The sequence below is a fragment of the Selaginella moellendorffii genome, unplaced genomic scaffold (assembly GCF_000143415.4).
Source record: "Selaginella moellendorffii unplaced genomic scaffold, v1.0 SELMOscaffold_86, whole genome shotgun sequence".
Taxonomy (NCBI): domain Eukaryota; kingdom Viridiplantae; phylum Streptophyta; class Lycopodiopsida; order Selaginellales; family Selaginellaceae; genus Selaginella; species Selaginella moellendorffii.
This window is the reverse complement of record NW_003314347.1, coordinates 110,617-126,777: the sequence shown is the minus strand read 5'-3', so window position 1 is coordinate 126,777 and position 16,161 is coordinate 110,617. Positions and strand designations below refer to the sequence as shown.

General features: G+C 52.7%; 6 protein-coding genes and 1 non-coding gene across 7 annotated transcripts; 1 reads left to right on the top strand and 6 right to left on the bottom strand.

Annotated features, from left to right (window-relative positions):
- Nucleotides 1–204: 204 nt before the first annotated feature.
- Nucleotides 205–277, bottom strand: TRNAK-UUU. The gene has a single exon. It is a non-coding gene; the product is annotated as a tRNA-Lys (tRNA).
- Nucleotides 278–570: 293 nt separating this feature from the next.
- On the bottom strand, nt 571–2,889 carry LOC112341555 (pentatricopeptide repeat-containing protein At4g02750-like). The gene has a single exon (XM_024661861.1). The coding sequence runs from the start codon at nt 2,887–2,889 to the stop codon at nt 571–573; it is 2,319 nt and encodes a 772-aa protein (XP_024517629.1).
- A 115-nt stretch (nt 2,890–3,004) lies between these two features.
- LOC112341554 (putative pentatricopeptide repeat-containing protein At3g13770, mitochondrial) lies at nt 3,005–4,413 on the top strand. Its single transcript, XM_024661860.1, has 2 exons — nt 3,005–4,210; nt 4,354–4,413. The coding sequence occupies exons 1-2, from the start codon at nt 3,005–3,007 to the stop codon at nt 4,411–4,413; spliced, it is 1,266 nt and encodes a 421-aa protein (XP_024517628.1).
- Nucleotides 3,924–6,968, bottom strand: LOC112341566 (pentatricopeptide repeat-containing protein At2g13600-like). The gene has a single exon (XM_024661883.1). It carries the CDS (start codon nt 6,943–6,945, stop codon nt 4,441–4,443), a length of 2,505 nt encoding a protein of 834 aa, XP_024517651.1. The 5' UTR covers nt 6,946–6,968; the 3' UTR covers nt 3,924–4,440.
- On the bottom strand, nt 6,854–7,800 carry LOC9656068 (ADP-ribosylation factor-like protein 2). The gene is made up of 5 exons (XM_002987944.2): nt 7,708–7,800; nt 7,527–7,637; nt 7,314–7,476; nt 7,163–7,243; nt 6,854–7,099 (listed from the first exon to the last, which is right to left on the bottom strand). The coding sequence occupies exons 1-5, from the start codon at nt 7,770–7,772 to the stop codon at nt 6,962–6,964; spliced, it is 558 nt and encodes a 185-aa protein (XP_002987990.1). The 5' UTR covers nt 7,773–7,800; the 3' UTR covers nt 6,854–6,961.
- Nucleotides 7,801–9,308: 1,508 nt separating this feature from the next.
- LOC112341575 ((3S,6E)-nerolidol synthase-like) lies at nt 9,309–10,655 on the bottom strand. The gene is made up of 2 exons (XM_024661911.1): nt 9,505–10,655; nt 9,309–9,446 (listed from the first exon to the last, which is right to left on the bottom strand). Exon 1 carries the CDS (start codon nt 10,611–10,613, stop codon nt 9,507–9,509), a length of 1,107 nt encoding a protein of 368 aa, XP_024517679.1. The 5' UTR covers nt 10,614–10,655; the 3' UTR covers nt 9,309–9,446; nt 9,505–9,506.
- Nucleotides 10,656–10,807: 152 nt separating this feature from the next.
- Nucleotides 10,808–15,457, bottom strand: LOC9656801 (TORTIFOLIA1-like protein 1). Its single transcript, XM_024661925.1, has 8 exons — nt 15,334–15,457; nt 14,579–14,772; nt 13,442–14,167; nt 12,969–13,166; nt 12,795–12,900; nt 12,050–12,735; nt 11,162–11,998; nt 10,808–11,094 (listed from the first exon to the last, which is right to left on the bottom strand). Exons 3-8 carry the CDS (start codon nt 14,102–14,104, stop codon nt 10,906–10,908), a joined length of 2,679 nt encoding a protein of 892 aa, XP_024517693.1. The 5' UTR covers nt 14,105–14,167; nt 14,579–14,772; nt 15,334–15,457; the 3' UTR covers nt 10,808–10,905.
- Nucleotides 15,458–16,161: the final 704 nt, after the last annotated feature.

The window sequence follows — 16,161 nt, the reverse complement described above, 5'->3', positions numbered from 1 at the left end:
GGAAACGCTACCGCGATTCCTGGACAGTTCTATAGATCCCCCCATCCACGTGGAGACTGCACAGGGCGTCAACACGCCCGCAAGTTGCCGGTCCTGTCCCTTGACCCCGCGACATTTGGCAATGATAGCATGGATTTGGTTACAACAAATCTACAAAAAGCAAAAAAAACATTAAGTACAGTCGCAATCAAGAAACAAATGTCTCGCCGTCCGTGGGAATCGAACCCACGACCACGTGGTTAAAAGCCACGCGCTCTACCGGCTGAGCTAGGACGGCAACCACAATGACTTTACCAAAACTTCTTCACAAGACAAATCAAAAGAAAGGTGGTGCAAAAGATGGATGAGACGGGCTGCTGGAGAAGTGCGTGGACTGGAATTGATCGAGGATTATGGACAAGGTGAGTGAGAGGATGATCGAGAAAGGGGTGCTCCCAGACTACTACTGCTAGAAATCATGTAAGAAGTAGAAAACTTTGTCTGAAATCAAAGATTTAAGATCTCTTGTCCATGAAATGAATTCTTTGGACTTTAGGAAAGGAGTGAATCACCGTGCTTGAGCTTGCGCGGCTATCCTGTGTCGACCTCTCTGCAAGAAAAAGAGATTTGCAACAAGAGAGTGTAGGCCGAGGCCAGCGACGGAGCTCCCGGTGGAAACAGAAGAACAAGGTGGCGGAAAGCCTCTTGGCCTCGACACAGATCGAGCTGATCCTTGGCACACCCCAGCAGCGTCTGCCACGCCAGAGCATTCGGCTCAAAAGGCATGCACTCGAGCAGCTCGTGTGCCTGTGAAAGCTCCCCCGCCCGAGCCAGTGCATCGATCAAGCACACATAGTGCTCCAGGCTCGCAGCAACTCCGGCAAAATCCCTCGCTGCCACTGCAGCGAAGAGCGCCATGGCATGGACGAGATGCCCAGCTTGGCTGCAAGCGGCCAGGAGAGACACGAAAGTGATGGCGTCCGCCTGGATCCCTTGCAGCTGCATCGTGCCAAAGAGATGCAAAGTCTGCTCCAGCGCCGCTGGAGTGAAACAGGCCGAGCCATAGGCAGCGATGAGCGTGCTCCAAGTCACTACGTCCCGGGCCTGCGCTTGCATGGCGTCGAACACCTCCCTCGCGGCCTGGAGCATCCCACGCTTGGCGTACATGTTGAGCACCGCGTTCGCCACCTTCGTCACCTGGGCCAGGAGCCGGCCATCGTCCACCCCGGCTATGATCTCGTGCACTCCACGCATCGCGCTGAGGCTGCTCTCGCTGCTCCCGCTCACTGCCTCGACCAGGCTCACGTAGCTGACATCGTCGAGCTTCACGCCTTCCAGATCCATGGCGCAGAAGGTGGCGAGTGATGCCCGGCTACGCCCGGCTTGGGCATACGCCGAAACGATGGTGTTCCACGACACGGTGTCCCGCTCGTCCATGGCATCGAAGGTGGCCTTCGCCTGCTCGATGTGCCCGAGCTGGGCATACGCCCCCGCCACGATGTTCCACAGCACCACGTCTCGAGCAGGCACTCTGTGCATGGCCGCGTTCAGGGCGTCGTCGCTGCACACCGCCAACAGGCTCGTCCACGACACCAGATCCCGCTCGGGCATCTCGTCGAAGAGCAGCTTCGTCCCCGGAGCGTCTCCGGCACGGCTGTAGCCGGCGAGCATGGCGTTCCAAGCTGTGACATCCCAGCAGGCCATCCTGGTGAAAACTTCCCTGGCCAGGTCTAGATTCTTGGGACTGTTTTGCTGCTCCGCTAGCGCCATCACCATCGTCGTCCAGGAGAACAAGTCCCGGTGATAGCACAGCTCCTGGCTTGCAAACATGCTCGCGGCCCCTGGAAGATCTCCGCCCCTAGCAGCTGCATGGAGGGCGACGTTGCGAGCCACCAGGCTATGGCACGGGATCTTGTCCAGGAGCCGCTCCAACACGACCAAGCTCCCAGCCGCGGCAGTAGCTCTGGCGACGAGCACCCATGACAATGCATCCCTCTCGCGCATCCCGTCAAACACGAGCTTGGCGTCATCCGGCATCCCATGGCTGCCGTAGGCCGCGATGAGCGCATTGCAGGTGACAAGGTTGTGGAGCGGCATTGCATCAAACACGGCCTTGGCTTGCTCCGTGCAGTGATTCTCGACGTAAGCTTGCATGAGCGAGTTCCACGAGACCACGTCCCAGGCCGGCATTCGCTCGAACACGGCAGTGCAGCGCTCGAGGTGGCCGGAGAGCGCACAGGCCGAGATGAAAACGTTCCAGCTGACGCTGCTGCGCTCGGGCATGGCCTCAAACATGGCCCGCGACTCGTCCAGCTTCCCGGCCCGCGCCAGCGCCGCCACCAGCGTAGTGCACGCGACGGCATTCCATCCCGGCATTTGCCCGCAAACGAGCGCCGCCTCGTCGGCTTTCTCGGCACGGGCAAATGCTGCAGCGAGGCTCGCCCACGATATCACGTTCCTCTCAGGCATCTCGTCGAAAACATTCTTCGCCTGCATCGCTGCGCAGTCCTCGCCGAGCGCCCATAGCATGTCGTTCCACGACACAATGCTGCGCAGGGGCATCTTTTCAAAAGCATCTTTCGATCCTTCCATATGCCCAGACTGGGCAAAAGCATGGAGCAGGATGTTCCACGAGAAGACATTGCGCTCCTGAAGACTCGTAAACACCCACGTCGCCTCCTCTAGCCTCTCAAAGCTGCCATACATCCTAACGAGAAGATTCCCAAGGAAGGTGTCTCCGCCATAGCCACGCTTGATTATCTCGGAGTGCAACCTCTTCCCCTCGTCAAGATCCCGGCATCCTCTCAACCGCTGCCCGTAGTCATCCGTCACGTATGAGAGCTTGATTCCACGAGAGAAAATGCGGAAGATCCAGGAAGGTCTTTGCCTCGGATCAATCCATGACCACATACACAACGACGATCCAAAACGAAACACTCACCAAAATTCTTCATCATCGCATTGTAGCGACAACTCCGTCTTGTCGGCGCGCCGTATGCTTGTCAAGCTCTCAACCTCGCGTAGCATGAATGGTGACCATCTTCCAGGATGCAAACCGCTAGTTTTAATTTCGCTGATCAAGGCTTGCAGCCATCAAGCTCTCCGAGAGAACTGGACCCAGGTTGATGGTCAGCTCGTCAAGATCACGTCCCTGGAACAGGCTATGGCACTACACTCGCAGGCCTCGCTCCAAAATCTCGACTGGAACGTTTACGTGGCCAGCAGCCTGGTGGATGTTTACGCAAAGTGTGGCACCATGCACGACTCGCAGTGGGTCTTCGATTCCATCCCGCAGCGCAACGTTGTATCGTGGACCTCGCTCATCGCGGGATATGCCCGGAACGGGCATGGCACCACCGCGCTGGAGAGGTTCCAGGAGATGCATTCCAGGGCCCGGGCAGCTCCAAACGCTCAAACTTTCGTCGCTGCTCTTCAAGCCTGCGCTGCCACCCTCGAAGAAAGGTGCAGCAAAGATCGCGTTCTTGAGACATGCATGGCTCTCCACTCTCGCGCTGCAAAGCTTGGCCTCGATTCGGATGTTTTCCTTGCGAACAGCCTCGTGGATGTGTACTCCAGGTCTGGAAGTCTGGAGGACGCTCGCAGAGTGTTTGAGGGAATGCCGAATCGGGATGTGGTAAGCTGGAACTCCATGATGGCTGCATTTGCTCTCCACGGGCATCCGCAGCAAGCTCTCGATTTGTTTGTCGGCATGAAGTTCCAAGGCTGTGCTCCCAGCGCTCAAACTTTCGCCGTCTTGCTAAAGGCCGCTGCCAAGCTCGGAGCGTTGCAAACCGGGAAGATACTCCACGCGGAGATTTCTCGGTACTGCTGCTTGGATCCTGAGCTCCGGACGAACTGCTTGGTGGATTTCTACGGCAAATGCGGGAGCATGGTCAATGCCCAACGAGTTTTCGATTCCACGAGCTCCAGTGACTGCTCCATCGTGACTTGGAACTCTTTGCTGGTCGGATATAGTCGCCAGGGAGACACCACCCGCGTCTTTGCTCTTTTCGAGGCTCTCGATCGAGTAGCTTTGAGGCCGAATGGAGTAACTTTCTCGGCTCTTCTCGCGGCTAGCAGCCACGCCGGTCTCGTCGACAAGGGACTCGAGCACTTCCACTCGATGCTCTCCAGCTATGGAGTCTCTCCCGACGCTCAGCACTGCCGTTGCATGGTGGACGTGCTGGGACGAGCAAACCGGCTGGAAGAAGCCGTGCAGATGGCGAACATGGTGCCCTGGAGCTCGGTCGCTTGGGTCACTCTCCTTGGTGCTTGCCACAAGTGGAAGAACGTAGAAGTCGGGCGGCTGGCTTTCGATACTTTGCTGAGAAGTCGAGAGCCTGTTGCGATCTCGTGCTACGTGATGATGGCCAGTATCTATGGAGCCGCGGGAATGTGGGAGAAGAAGCTGGAGATCGATGCAATGAGGAGTAAGGCCGAGGACGATGGTCGAACGAGAGATCATCGCGAAGGAGAGTTTGAGCTTCGTCCGGCGTAGCTGTTTGCCAGTAGCACAAAGGCCGCGCCATCTTTTTCCTGGATCCTCTCGAAGGCTGCTCTTCCAGCTTCTACGTTTTCCCACTTTCGACTTGATGCCAGGATGCTCGTCCAGATCGTGGAGTCCGGCTCCATAGGCATGCTTTTCACTACAGCCAGTGCCTCCTCAAGATGGTTTGCGCGACCCAGGAGATCGACCATGCACGAGTAGTGCTGGATCGTTGCATATTCTCTGTAGTCCTCGAGCAGTGCGTGAAAGTATTTCCTGGCTTGGTCGACGAGTCCAGTGTGGTTGCAAGCGCTGAGCACCGAGAGAAAAGTCACACCATCGGGGCGTATCTTCTCGTGCTGCATGCGCTCGAAGAGGTCGAAGACCTGGCAAGCGTCACCCTGTTGGCTATAGCCGGAGATGATCGCGCTCCAAGCCACTAAATCTCTCCTCTTGACGGGAATGGCGTCGAAGACGGCTCGAGCTTCTTCCATGCACCCACATTTGCCGTACAAAGTGATGAGAGAGTTTGCAACGACAAGCTCACTTTGCTGATCCATATAACCTCTTCTGCTTCGAATCTGTTCGTGAACTCGTCTTCCTCTCTCGAAGTCTGCGAGATTTCCACACGCCTTGATAACAGCCACGAAAGTCCGAGACTCCGGATGCAACTGCTGCTGAATCATACTCTCGAACAGCTCCAAAGCAGTGCTGTTCTCCCCAAGCTCGGCATAGCCCAGGATCATCGATGTCCACATCGCTAGCGAAGAACTTCCCAGCATCACACTCCTGTCAAAGACCGACCGAGCCTCCGCAATGCTCCCGCAGTTGGCATACATGTCCACCAGAGAATTCGCCACGAAAACATCTGGCTCGTGTCCCTTGTTCCTGAGCTCCAAGTGTATCAGTCGGCCTCTCTCGAGTGACTTGAGCTTGAGAACTCGAGCATCCCCACCGAGCTCTCTTCCTTCTTGGGCTGCGAGGCTAGAGCAAGCGTTGAGTGCTGCAACGTAAGTTCGAGCCTGCGGTGTCAAGCCTTCCTCTTGCATAGCCGTGAAGAGCTCCAGAGCCGCATCACTCTCGCCATTCTGTACGCATCCAAGAATCATGGTCGTCCAAGAAACTACGTTTCGTTGCTGCATCTCCTCGAACACCTCTCGAGCCTCAGCTAAGCTTCCACACTTGGCGTACATGTCCACGAGCGAATTTTCCACGTATATATCAGTCGCTACCTTACGTCCCAGATTTTTAAGCTGTAGATGGATAGCTCGGCCCTTTCCAAGCGACACCACCTTGACTAGCTTCCCATTTACTTTCTCTGCTTCTTCCGCTGAAGCCAAGCTTGAGCAAGCACCTATCGCGGCGACGAAGGTCCGAGCATCTGGATCGACACCCCGGTCGAGCATTCTCGAAAACATCTCTAGAGCTTGCTCGCCGTCACCGCTCTGTGCGTAGCCATGTATGATAGAGTTCCACAGCACCACGTCGTGGTGACTTGTCTGCTCAAACACTGCTCGAGCCTCGAGCATGCTCCCACACTTTGCAAGCATGTCCACGAGACTGTTTCTTACGAAGGCATTGAGCTTCTGGCTGTTGTCACTCATTTGGAGAAGCGAGTGTATGCTCCTGCCTTTCCTGAGAGCCTCGGCCTTTACAAGCTTCCCGTCCACTTGTTTGCCATCTTCTCTCGATGCCAGACCAGTGCACGCTATCAACGCAGCAACGAAAGTCCGCGAGTCTAATCTGTAGCCTTGCTCCTGCATTGCGGCAAACAGCTCCAAAGCAATGTCACTCTCCCCGTTTTGTGCATATCCCATGATCATGGCAGTCCACAGCACCACTGTGGGACTCTGGATGCTGTCAAATACCCGACGCGCAACATCCATCAGACCAAACTTTGTGTGCATGTCCACCAGAGTGCTCGCAACGAAAACGTCTTCTTCGTATCCTGTCTTGGCAACCTGAGAGTGAATAGAAAATCCTCTTGCCACTACTTGTTTTCGATCTTCCTTGGCTGCCAAACTGGCACACGCGCTGAGAGTAGCAACGAAAGTTCTACCATTCGGGACGAAACCATCTTGCTGCATCAGCAGGTATAGTTCCAGAGCGGACCCAGCAGCTCCACCATGAGCATAGCCAGTGATGATCGCGTTCCAAGAAACAACATCTCGACGATGTATGCTGTCAAAAACTTGGCGAGCTTCAGCCATGCACCCGCACTTTGAGTACATGTCCACCAAGGCAGTCGAGATGAAGACACCAAAGTTGCTTCCCAGTCTCCTGTGAATTTCCTTCCCTTTCTCTAAATCTCTTGAGCCGCTGCAAGCCTTCAGTGCAGCAACCACCTGTCGATCATCCCCTCTAGCTCCAAAAGTATCACATTTCCTCTGCTTGAATACCGCTTCATTAGAAACAAAGGCCGCAGAAGTCGATAGATTCTTAAGCCTCTTCACTTCAAACGATCTTCTTCGTGCAAGCATCCAGAGGAATGGCCAGCTAGTCCAGAAGATAAATACGGGATCCTATATCTGAGACTAACCAGTCGAACGCTTCCAGTAATCCGTCCCCAGTAACAGCACTGCATCCAACAGTGCGAGAATGCCTGCTTTTGTCCATTAAATCAAGCCGCAGGACCTGCATTCGTTTCTTCCCACCTAAGAACTGAAAAATACAAAGCAGGAAGATGAAAAGGCAGACCTTTGAGATTTCATCGAGATCCAGAGCGCCGTCTATGTCCTGCTTGTTGGCCAGTATCAGCAGTGATGCTCCGGCAAGACGCTGAAACAAGAAACGAAAAAAGATAATGATTTCCAGCAAGGGTTTTTTCATTTTCTCGCGCTTGACGTACCTCCTCTTTGAGAAGGTTGTGTAGCTCCTTCTTGCAGTCGTCGAGGCGACGCAAATCAGCACTGTCGACCACCCACACCAGACCATCCGTTTGCTCGTAGTAATTCCTCCAGTACGATCTCAGAGTTTTTTGGCCACCAACATCCCAAATGTTTAGCCTATACCTGAAGAAAGCGATGAGTTACGATCACGAAAGAGGTCGCGAATCACTTACTTGCCGTATCGCATCGTTTTTATGTTGAACCCAAGCGTGGGACTGATGTCGCTAATGTCCTCCCCATTCATTCTCTTGACGATCGTCGTCTTTCCCGCATTGTCCAACCCTCTGCGGCGGAAATCAAATGCGCAAGGACATAGCACCGCATGAAAGATCGAGAGAGAGAGAGAGAGCTTACACCATGAGAATGCGCATTTCCTTCTCCTTGCGCTTCACCTTGCGGATGATCGTGAGCAGCCCCATTCCCTTTGCCCTAAAGCTATGCTAATTTTAATCTTTTAATTAAATTGGAGTAATAAGCTTTGCCGGGGCTCGCAACGCAGCTTAGGATGTGTCAAAAGGTTTGGAAATGCGAGCGAGGAGCTTGACGATCGCTGGGAGTTTCTTCATTTTCCTCTGCAAGAAGAGGCGATTGTCGAGAGAGAGGATCCTTGGCTCGGCACGATAGATCTCCAGACCGGGAGAAAGATCCATGGCGATGCTCTTGTCCATGGACATGGGAGAAGCGTTTACGTGGAGAACAGTGAGCATGTATGGCAAGTGTGGGAGAATGGCCGATGCTCGCGGTGTTTTCGAGGGATGAAGCTCCACAGCGTTGTCTCATGGACGTCCCTGATAATGGGCTACGTCGACAATGGCGAGAACGAGCTCCCAACGAGAGAAATTTCGTAGCTGTGATGATGGCCTGTTCGAGCTCAAGATTGACGCGAAACTACTCAAAGCCTAGAGCTTGGAAAGAGGAGCAAAGCTGCCCTGTTACTACGAGGACGTGCTCGTGGCCAGCACTCTGATTGATATACATGCCGAGTGTGGGAACTTGGCTGATGCTCGCAAGGTGTTTGACAAGATGGTAAGTCCAGGTTGTTTCATGGACGGCACTGATACTCGGCTATGCAGAGAATGGTGAGCCGGAGCTCGCTTTGCAGCTTTTCCAGCTCATGGAGTAGAAGGGCTGTCTGCCAAACCCCCGAATCTTCGTGGCTCTCTTCGTTGCCTGCGGTCGTCTAGCCACGAAAGACGAAGGCAAGCACGTTAATGGCAACGTCGTGAAGCCCAGAAAGGAACTCATCTACACTCCCGAGCAGCAAAACTTGGCTTTGATTCGGACATGTTCGTGGCGACTCATCGACATGTACGCGCCATGTGGGAGCTTAGCGAGCGCCAGAGCAGTGTTTGACGGGATCAAAACAGGACACGACGTAGCAACTTGGACGATTCAGGGGTACGCAGAGAACGGCGAAGCAGACGCAGCTTTGAAGCTGTTTGAGCAAATGAGAGCGCGCAACTGTGCACCGAATTCGCAGACGTACGTGGCTGTTCTTCTCGCATGCGGCAACCTGGCTGCTCTTGATTCTGGGAGACCATCCATGTAGAGATTTCTCGAAACGACAATGAGCCAAGTGCTCGACTTTTACGGGAAGTCTGGAAGCAGCGGCATTTTCGACTCGCTTCCAACGAGAACTTCCATCACTTGGAGCGCTCTGATAGCAGGATATGGCTGTGTGTTCCAAGCATTCGAGAGCATGCGGGAGGACGGTGTCCAGGTTGACAGTGTCACATTCTTATGCGTGCTCTCGGCGTGTAGCCATGGTGGTTTGGTACAACGAGGGAAGCAGTACTTTGCGATGCTCTCCGAGCATGGCATCGCACAAAGCCTCGAGCACTACCACTTCTCTTGGGACGTGCAAATCATCTGGAGGAAGCACTTGGGATGATCGAAAGCATGCCTTTCAAGCCAACGTTGGTGACTTGGATACTGGGAGCTTGCTGGAAGTGGAAAGACGTGAAAAACCGGAAGATATGCTTTTGAGTCGCTGCTCAAGATAAATCCCAGCCACACCCCAGCGTTTGCCCTCATGGCTAACATCTATGGTAGCGTAGGAATGCTGGAGGAGCAACGCAGGATCATACCAGGGCCTTGGTAAGCAAAGAATTTTATTAAGTTTGCTCGTTTACTTTGATCGACGCATCTTACCTTCAAGGTAGTCGAACCGGAACTTTGAGCCCCAGCAATGTATCTCGAGCCTTGATGGATGGTAAGACGACGGTGGCCACGGGATGCAGCAGCCATGTTCCACTGAAAATCTCCCCAGTGATCAGTGGATTATCATAGCCATGGTAGCGGCCAGAGAGATACGACCACACGAGGCTCCCGGAAGCAACCATTGCAAGCTCACTTGCAAACTTCGTCAGCTCCGAGTCGCTATCTTCTTCGTCGGCAATCTTCTTCTGCAAGGCCAGGATTGAGTGCTCTTCTGCTTGGATCATCTCACACAGCTGGTCAATCACATCCTGAAAGCTGATCCCGGGGGGGCCATGGAACGAGAGAACCGAGATCCAGTTGTGGTGATAGTCGCCACCGTAAAACTCCTTCCGGAAGGACAGCAGGTCATTGACGAGAATGACGTAATCAGACACAGAGTTGAGGAGCTCCCGGAAGGTTGGAGACTGGATTTGAGCTTGGTTGAGGCGGATTCCCATACAGAACTCGGTCATGATGCCCCCGAGAATGTCCATGAATCCATTGGCACGACGGGTGAGCTTATATTCTTCCGGTCCAGGGACGCTCTTCTTGGTTCGGTGGTGGACTTGCTTCCGGACGCCTTCGAGTGAAGCTGCCAGGCAGTGCAAGTAGCGGTCCAGCAAAGGTGGCTCCATGGCAGCTCGAAGCTCTCCCAGAACTTCTTCATACAGAAGCAGCACAGGATTCCGGATAGCTCCATCCCTGGAATTTCCACTGCCAAGGTTGGAGATGGTGGTGTTGAGCCGAGGCATCTCTTCCTTGCTGCTGGATTCGAGCAAATCGTCGATGAGGAGGAGGGCCCAGAGATTCTTACCGGCCAGGACGAGCTTCTCCCTCTCGGCATTGGGATGCATCATACAGGCGTACAGTCCGATCTTGGAGTGGATCATCTTCTTCCTCGCACTCTGGTCAGTGATCTTCATCTTGCGAAGCATCCACTCGTCGATCTGGGCACTGATCGTCGCGGATTGCGGGTGGTAGGCGAATGGGATGTTGTTGGGAAGCCGCGGAAGCTCGAAGTGCGTGACAGTGGAGAATTTGGAGATCAAAGTGGCCTCCATTTCTTTGCTCCTCTGCCCAAGAGCGTTTGCTGCCACAAGAAAGATGGACGAGTTTAAATCCCCCGCCAATGCCTGAGATTGTGACTGGTAAAAAGTATTGGCACGTTTTAAATTGTTTAGCAACATGTGGTTACTATGAAGAGGTACCTATTTGTCCCTATCTAAAGGTTGTTGACAGCTCGGAAAAATACATCTTTGGGTGAAACCCTAACTGAGTGACAATCTTTTTTAGGGCTTAAACCCTAACCCTAGGAGAACGAATATCTATTTACAAATCTCTCGCTTTGATTGATCAATCGAGTCCTCCCACCATGGACCACGAACTCCCCAGTTGATTCGCCATCTTCGTCACAGCTCCAGCCATCCACCGGTCTGGGAAATCCAGCATGGACGCTTCGTGCATGGATGAAAGCAGCTCTTTCTTCACTTGGGCAGACAAAGCCAAGCACTTAGGCCCGTTCGCTCGAAACAGCTCCGTCAGCTGCAAAGAAAGGATCCAATCCTCGAGTGAGAAACACTCCGAAAAAACAAGAGATTTGTGTGCGTACCTGTCGAATCCAAGGCAAGGCGCAATCCACAAAGCCCGGCTGCTGCAGAAACTGGGAGATGGAATGGAGTAACTCCGAGACCGTCTCGCTCGAGAGCTGGTCCAGCACGGGGCCGGTCCTGGTCATGAGACGAACCATGAGAAGCTCGTCCCCGGTGCAAATCACCTCCTCGTACGCCGAGTCCAGATCTCCCGACTGCAAGCTCTCCATGATCCGGCTCCAAACGTTCCAAGAGCTCCCGTTCAGTTGATGGTGGTGAGCGTTGCCACCACCATTTCCACCGCCCTGCGCGCTCTCGGAGCTGGCTTCCATGGATCCGGCAGAGTTTAAGAGCTTCAAGTTGTCGGCCTCGCAGAGGGGATTGCCACCGCCAACGTCGCCGGCAACTCGTATCGCGGCCAGAGTAGCTTCGTCCTTGGAGGCTCTCCAAACACTTCTAGCCGACGGGCCTTCGCCGACGAGGCGACCACCGCCATTGCTGGTGTTGTGAGCTCTGCCGCTGCTACGCTCCGAGCCATCCTGGTTTTCAATGTGACTAGATCGACCATTTGCTCTCCCGGCTCGGAAGACTTCATTCCAAGTTTCACTGTTTTCTCTGAAGAACCTGTTGTTGCTGCCTATGGGAGATCTGTCCGGGAAGTAGCCTGCCACTCTCGTGGTCGCGGCTGAGCCATTTACCTCCGGCATATGATCGCCACCTTCGTCTCCAAAGAAGCTGTTCCTAGAAATTCCAATGGAAGCGGCTGTGAGACGTGCCATGTCTTCTAGAGCTCTCTCTAATCTCTGGACCCGAGACTCAAGATTCAAGGTGTTCTCATGGCTGTTTCCCATAAACTCCTGCAAGAAAACCAAGATTAAAAAAAAAAGAAAACGAGAATGGCTACTTACCTGGAGCATCTCCATCAAGTCCGACTGCCCCTTCTCGAGCTGTGAGAGCTGACGTCCTATCGAAACTAAATCCTCGCTCTTCTTCTGCTGCTCGCTGCTTGAGTTGCTTGCGTCGACTTGCTTTTGCTGCTGCTGCTGCTGCTGCTGTGATTGCTGAGAGTGAGAGTGATGAGACCATCCATTACTCGTGGCCTTGTTGATGCTTCTCACTTCTTCCACGGGCGGCTTTGTCTCCACGGCTTCGAACTTGCTCGTCACCACCTCACTCGGCCTCCTGTTAAATCCGAGCTTGTCTTTCTCCTCGTGACTTTCACTCAAGCTACCATTGCTCAACGCGTTCACCACCGCCGCGACTTTCCCAGCGGGAACGGGGATATGCTTGTCCAGAGCCTGCTGCGTCACCACTGCCGCCTCTTCGTGATTCTCCTTGTTGTGAGAAGCTGGCGGAGACCCTCGAGGAACAGCCACCTCGATCTGCCAATCGTCCGAGTTCCGGATGGAGAGTTTCCGGAAGAAATCTAAGTTGGTCTTTCGCTCCGAAACACCGGACGAGCCCGTCGTCTTCTTCTTCACGGATCCTTTGTCTTGAGCACTCGTAGCGGGATTGGGACTGCAACTCCGTAGCAGGTCACTCGTCAAGTGCTTCCGGTTGGAAGATGATTTCAGCGTTCCGTTCGAGTCATTACCTGTGAAGTTTCAGGGATTCGATCACGTCAAGCTGTGGAAGCGTATACAAACGACTTACTTTTCGTGGAAACGGTCCTGGAAGGAGACGAATCCACCACGGGAGGATCAGGAACATTCTTCCAGATGTGGATAGCATCAACGACAGATTCCCGAGCCGGCTTCACCTGAAACAAAACAAAAACAGGAACATAAAAAAGTAGAAAACAAGCAACAAGAGGTTGATCCACGAAACCTTGTCAAAACGATATGAATCCAAAAGCGCCATGGTCGATGACTTGAAGTTGGTCAAAGGTGGTCCTCCGACACTCAATGCGACGGAGGCGAAAGTATCCGCGGCAGCCTTGCGCGTTGCCCAGTCGCTGCTCTGCAGCGACTCTTGCAAGGACGCTATAATAGCTGCTAAATGCAGAGTTATCCCAACACCTGATGCCTGCAAGCCATCCACCACCCGTTCGCGAAAATCTACGTTAGAGATCGATCATCCGACGACGTAGACTCGAAGACAACCAAGTAAAAAACCAAAAATTCAGGCACAAACCAAAGCTTGGAAGCAAAAATGGGAAAGAAAAACCAAAACTTGAGCACACAACAATAAGAACACAATAGCATGAAAAAAAAAATTGGGAGAGATCGAGCATAGCATAGGTAGTAGAAAAGCAAGCATGACGTAACGAAGTAGAAAAAAGCCAAAGCTTTAGAACATACCCGAGAAAGTCCACCGAGAGACGGCAACAAAGCTGGCTTGGCGTTGAAGTTGGGACTGGAAAGGAACTTGAGAATTCTCACGCAAAGCCGCTGCGTACAAGCGGGTGGCAAGTCTCGAGCATTATCCATGGCCCTGGCAAGCGACATCGCGGCACCAATCTGGACGCTCCTCGCCTGCTCGTTGAGCGTATCAAACAGCGGCTTGGTGAAAACACCCACAGGCCCCGAGAAAGCAACTTGATCCTGGTTTCCACCACCGCTGCCACCATTAGCCAGGGACGCCGGAGCCGGGACGTGAGCGACCAAAGTTCCGAAAGTATCCACACAAGCGTCCCTGATGTTGGAGTCGGGCTCCTTGAGCCTCTTGACGAGCGACGCTATGATCTTCTGGAGGTGTGGAGTGAGCAAATCTCCATACAAAGTTGCCAGGATTCCGAGTAGCTTCACGCCTTCCCTGCGAACTACACTCTTCTGGTCCGAACTTATCTCGTAGAGGCATCCCAGGAACACGGAAATCCCGTCCGGCTGGAGGGTTTCGGCAATCCTCAAGAGTTCGTCCGTGGCAATCTGCTGTGTGTCCCTGTCTGCTAGCTTGTTCAATGCTGAGAGAATGGAGAGCTTCAAATCCATGGCGACCCTTCCTCGAGCGACCCTCTGTGCCATTTTTTTTTCTTCTCCTCTTTGATTCTTCCTCTACTCTCGGTTACCAACGACAGATCTGATGCTCTGAAAGAAACAGACCCACGAACTTGAATGAGAATGCCGAGCGTATATTGGTAGACACCGCCAAGCTCAAGAATATGACTGGTACCACAAGAATCCAAATGCCGCAAGGATACAAACTCGAGCAAGCAAGGAGAGACCACTCTCGACTCAAATCACCCTCATCTCCAGCTCGTCCACCATCGCAGATCTCAAACAAAGAAAGTACCACTGGCACTATCGCTCGAATTCAAAATCGAGTGAGTGAAAGACTAAAGAATGAAAGGAGAAAAAACACTTTTTTGGAAAGAATCATATCAAACGGATGAAGATCATGAAATCTGGATCCAGACCACACCAGCCCAATGCAAGAAAGCAAGTCATCTCCAAACGCGCAAGACGAACAAGAACAAGATCTAGAGAGAGGTCGCTCACCTCGAAGGGCTACAGTGCCGAAAAAAATATTGCCTTTGCGAGTGTTGGTACGTCGTGTCGAGGCCCACAAACAAATCATATCACCATCTCCGGCCCCAGCACTTCCTTTCGAATGCAAAAAAAGAGTATTCCTTTTGGTATCACTGCTCCATCCATTAACCATTCTCCACACCGTGCTCGACCATTTCTCTAAGCTGAAGAAGCAAAAGAGCGAGAGCCATCAGTGGTTTTTCTATTTCCACCCTCCAACTCTTTGGAAGATGTCGTGATCAAAGCAAGCAGGGAATCAAGCTCAACTTTGCACAAGAACAAAACCGGTCAAGGTACACATCACCACAAACTTGCGTACTTTCGTTTTCATGCACAGTTGAAACACCAGAACGCTGTGCCGAGCTAAAAATCCAAAAACTCGCACCGACAGTGGCCACGAGGAAGGACATGAGCTCACATGTACATGATTCAAGAACACAAACACACGGCCGTGAAATGGCTGCTGTGCAAACAAGACAAGATGCTCAGACGACCTGAGTGAAAACCACATTTGATCCAACACTTTCATGCTTGGAAAAGAAAAGCGAGGTAACAGGAAAAAAAGGATGGACAGCAGCTCTGATGACCCAGTCAAGATCAAGAGCCAAGACTCAGATCCAGGGAGGAGCAAAAAGAAAACAAAAAAACCCATGATCTCTGTGACGCAAGGAGACAAAAGCCCTTCACAAGAAAGCCCAGTTTCAAATCCAGATGGGTGTTCTTACCTTGGAGCTGGAGATCATGGATTCGTTCGTCCTGGTGGCGCCGCTCCTCCCGGAAGAAAATGCCGCTTCATTCTTGTAAACCCCAGAAAAGAAACATTGAAACCCACGAAGGTTTAACAGCTAGTTCTTTTTTTTTTTTTTTTTTGAGCTTTCAAAGCAGCAGAGATCATGCTTTCTGGTTCCAGTGACTCGCCTGGATGATTTTACTCCACACAGGGGAAAATCAGATGTTCTGTGCGATGCAATAAATGGATGCCTGGCCTTTGCCAATCAAGTTGGCCCCCATCAAGTTAAAAGAATGTTTTTCCTTGGTCTCGCAGAGCAGACAAGCTTTTCTTCGTGATAGTCCAGCTTTACCAAGAACTTGTTCCTAGAAATTCAAGAAGAAAAAGCTCTCAAATGCAAATGCGGTGAGTTTTCCATCGCGTTCGCTCGAAACGCGGTGAGTTTTCCATCGCCTTCACTCGATCAAGGAAGCTCGCAGATTGTTTTTCTATTGTCTTAGCACTGCGCTCGTTTTCAAGTTGTTTGGTTCGGACCCTCCAACTCCAGCTGAATTCTTCTCCTCTTCCACCACTTTTGCTGCTGCTGGGACCAAGGATTACATCATCAAAATCACATCTTTCGAAAGCACCCAGACTGTTCCAGCAAAGAACTGGACCGCGCATGGGATTCCCCTAAAAAATACGAACATGCGTGCTCTAGGTAGGGCAAACTTGGCTATGGTGGTGGGCGTTGACTGAGGTTGCCACAGCCGAGCGTACGCCCGCTCGGGCCAGCACGGGGTAGTTTGACTTTCGCGCCGCGTAAAGCATTTAAAAACACCAC